Genomic DNA, 4,097 nt, shown 5'->3' on the forward strand with positions numbered 1-4,097 from the left:
ATGCGCTGCCAGGCACAGATGCACCTAGGGTTCTAGGCTAGTGGGCTACGGTGCCACGCACCACAGGTACTGCGGTTCCTTGCTCCACTTTTCCACCTTCTCTTTTTTCCAACTTTCCTGTGTTAATTTTTGTCCTAAACTTTTTTGTTATCAAATGATTTTTTTGTTTTGAATTTTTGTTTTCAAATAATGTTTCTGAATATTTTTATTTAACTTTATCACAAATTTTGTTTCCTAAATTTTTCAACACAAAGTTTTTTTTTCAATTTCTGCTCTTAGTTTTTGGTCCTAAATTTTTATTTTATTTTTTATTCTGGGTTTAATTTTTTCGCTTCTATTTTTCTTGTCTCCATTTTGTCGTAAAAAAAGTTTTTTACAATTTTTTTTCTATTCATATTATTTTATTATAAAAAACTTCCCATCAATATAGTTTTTTCTAAAAAGAATATGCGACAGAATTTTGATGGGCTGCGGAACCAAAGCTCCAGCGTGAGTTAGGGAATCCAATAGAGCAGTTAGGTGGAGGGCCAGAGCCGAAAACAAAAGAGAATGGAGTGGGGCCGGAAACGGAAACATATTTTGGTCCGAATCGATCGGAAGAGGGCCAACTTACGGTCAACCGTAAAATAGCGTACCCCGCTTCCACCGGCGGCGGCCTGAACACGACCGGCCGGCGCGGCGGAATGCGGCCGGCCTGAACGGCACCGGGCGCGCTCCTGCTGTTCCGCGCACGGTTGCCGCGAGGAATGATCATCAGACAGCAGCAGCTTCGGCTTCACTGCCGACGCCGACGTCGTCGCCTGGTGGTTTGGTGGTCACCGCGGCCGCGAGAAGCGAGGCCCGGCACAGAGGGCAGCTCGCCCGGGCACGCAGCCACGCGTCCACGCATTCCGGGTGGAAGCCGTGCCCGCACACCGGCAGCGCCTTCACCTTGTCGCCCTCCGCGAGCTCGCCGAGGCAGATGGGGCAGCACTGCGCCGCGTCGTCCGCCGCGGGCCGGTACAGCGTCACGGGCAGGCCCGCGATCGCGGCGTCGTCGAGGCCGGCGGCCGGCGGCGCGGCGGAGGAGGTCGGCGACGCGGTGTACCACCTCGGCAGCGCGCCCGCGGAGCCGCGGCGGTCGTTGTAGCGGTGGCACGCCCAGCGGAGGTAGAGGCAGACGGCGACGAAGCAGACGAGGACGCCGAAGAGCGCCACGAGCACCGGCACGCCGCGGCCGCGCACAGCGAAGTTGCCGTCGTCCACGTCGCTGTAGCGCCACCGCAGCGCCTCCTGCGCTGCCATGCGGCGGCGGCTCTCGCTCCCGGAGTCTGGAGATTGCCGCGGCCGTCAGTTTCTCCCGTCGCTCTAGAGCGGACTTGAACAAAAAACAAAAAGGAAGCGCTCGCGTCGCGTCGGCGACTCGGCGTCGCGTGGCTTGTGTGGGCTGGGCGGTGAGCGGCCTCCGGTCCCAGCGCGCGCTTCAAATGGGCGGCCTGGGCGGTGCAAGGGATCGTGGTGGTTCTAAACTTTTTTGGCAAGCGATTTGCCGTGACCGTCTGCTAAATTCCCTCTCGACGTAAAGGTTTGACGAACGCTCCTGGCCAAGAAACGTGCGAACGACTGCTGGGTCGGTCTTGTTCATGTGGAGTGGGACGCAAAAGGATAGAGATTCCATGCATGTTACTTACCGGACTAGCCGACCAGTTGCTCTCTTGATGCAGTTGCAATTTGCAGCTCTGTGTGATCTGCCCGTCACTGTGGCATTTATGGAAGCATCAGAATTTTCTTTTTTCAGCCGTAAACGCAAAAAAGCCGTAAACGCATTAAAGTGAAAATAAATCTTGCTAATTTGAAGTACTAAATGAAGTCTATTTACAAAATTTTTTGCATGGTTGGGCTGTAAATCGCGAGACGCATCTAATGAGCCTACTTAATCCATGATTTGCAACAGTAATGCTACAGTAACAATCCGCTAATTATTGATTAATTATGAATTAATTAGCATCATTAGATTCGTCTCGCGATTTACAACCCATCTGTGCAAAAAGTTTTATAAATAGACTTCATTTAGTATTTCAAATTGAAAAGATTCCCACGCAAAAAAAATTTGCGTTTACACCTACCCTGATCTAAACACGGCTACTGACAGATGCTGCTGATAGATGCTGCTGCTCAATTCCCTGGCGAGCTACTGACAGTCGGGCCCAAGCACGGTCTGGATTTGCCACTAGCAGTTGAAGTAAGTGTGGTCGTTATCAGCATAAACAGCGATGTTTCTTCAGAAACGCATTGACCTGTTGGAAGGTTGGTCGCTGCCCTGCCGGAGTCTGGAAAGTTCTGAAGAATCACGAGTAAAGTAAACTCAGTGGGAGCAGACTGTACTTCGCATGAACGTTCTCGAGCAGTAGTATTTAGGGGGTGTTTAGTTGGTGAAAAAAAATTGGATTTGGGTACTGTAGCACGTTTCGTTGTTACTTTACAATTAATGTCCAATCATGAATTAATTAATATATTAGATTCATCTTGTATGAATCAGTTAAATTGTATAATTAGTTATTTTTTCCAACTATATTTAGTGCTCCATACATGTGTTCGAAAACTTGATTTGACAGCTACTGTGCAAACAAAATTGAGAACTAAACGCTGCCTTAAAGCGCTCTTCGCGAGAACTTATCCACATGTGATCCTTATCTTGTAACAAGGCACATGGGGTTTTACCTCGAATAGTTTGTTCAGGCCCAGAACAGGTAGGGGAAAACTGAAAGGGAGATTTCTGGTGAGGCTGATGGTAACAGCCACTACAGTGTCAAAACGGGAATGATGTAGTGCAGCATGAGTAAGTAGGTTAGGTAGGTAAAGGACTGCTTGCTGATGATCAGGAGCAAGACACCGGTCTGCCAAATTGCTAGGCACTGATGGAGGATGCAACAAAGGGGGCATGCCGTGGTAAAGAGACGATAGATGAGCGGGGTGCACGGGTGGGCCGTGGATCGTCATGAACAGCACATGTTCACAGCCGGATCCAACGGCTTTCCGTGCGGTTACCAACCTGGCGGCATCATTGTGATCATCGGTTTGTGCCGGGCACATATGCATATTCTTCGAGGCACCAGTGTGTGTATGGCTCAGCGTAAGGTCTTCATGCCGATCATGCCGTCGTTTTCTGTCCCAGGGAAGCAACGGTGGCAGCATGGCCAGTCCTAATCAGAAAAAAAAAGACATGCCAGGCCTAGTGCTCGTGCTCGTGCACCACCCTGAGCAGCGCCGTGGGTCTACCAAGGAGAAACGCCAAATCTGTGTCTCCACTGAGATCCATGTTCACGGGATTCCTTTTCCAAGACCCAAAGGCCCAAGCCAGGATATGGTATACAGTACTCAAGCTGACATATTTTCCATTATTTTTTAAGAGTAAAGTGCATCACCGGTCCCTAAACTTGTTCGATTGTGTCATCCCGGTCCCTAAACTCATAAATCGATCGTTTAGGTCCTCAAACTTGTTTGGCTCTGTCATTCTGGTCCCTAAACTTATAAACCATTTGTTTAGATCATCAAGTTTGTCCAGTCGTGTCATCCCAGTCCCTAAATTTGGTTTTGAGTCTCATCTAAGTCCAACCGGACGATCTAAAACCTCTATATCAAAGAATAATTTATAACTTTTTCATATGAACTTGAATGAAGACATGCGATCTATACCTTTGAAGTTGAAATTTTTTTGAATTAAAATTATTTAGAGTCCCAAAATTTAATTCTAACTTCTAAATTTCAAAATCTCTAAACTTATAACAATATTTTGAGACCCTAAATAGTTTTAATTAAAAAATATTTCAACTACAAAATTGTAGATTACATTGAGGGCTACCATTTTGATATAAAGTTTGTCGGTACCTCTGGACTAGAGTACCCCCTCTTGCTGCGTCAAGACTCGCGTAGTTATCCGTAACTACGCCCTAAGGAGCCTCGTAGTTATCTGTGACTACGCGCTAACGGCTTTAGCAGTCAGATCCCCGTGGTCTGAAGCCCTTCTCACCTGGTCACCAGCCCCAGACCCATTCCTTGCTAGGGAAGGGTCCGGTGACGCCACGTGTCCCAGAGAAGGGAGCACTCAGCCAAAACAG

The 4,097-nt window shown here is 48.2% G+C and overlaps 1 protein-coding gene across 1 annotated transcript; it reads right to left on the reverse strand.

Moving 5' to 3' along the window:
* Positions 1–644: 644 nt before the first annotated feature.
* LOC120676664 (RING-H2 finger protein ATL66-like) lies at positions 645–1,425 on the reverse strand. Its single transcript, XM_039957987.1, has one exon. It carries the CDS (start codon positions 1,282–1,284, stop codon positions 754–756), a length of 531 nt encoding a protein of 176 aa, XP_039813921.1. The 5' UTR covers positions 1,285–1,425; the 3' UTR covers positions 645–753.
* Between the last annotated feature and the right edge of the window lie 2,672 nt (positions 1,426–4,097).

Source organism: Panicum virgatum, chromosome 5N (assembly GCF_016808335.1).
Source record: "Panicum virgatum strain AP13 chromosome 5N, P.virgatum_v5, whole genome shotgun sequence".
Classification (NCBI taxonomy): domain Eukaryota; kingdom Viridiplantae; phylum Streptophyta; class Magnoliopsida; order Poales; family Poaceae; genus Panicum; species Panicum virgatum.

What these genes read in the sequence shown, in the direction of transcription:
- LOC120676664 (XM_039957987.1), bottom strand. Translation starts at nt 1,284, where the DNA reads ATGGCAGCGCAGGAGGCGCTGCGGTGGCGCTACAGCGACGTGGACGAC.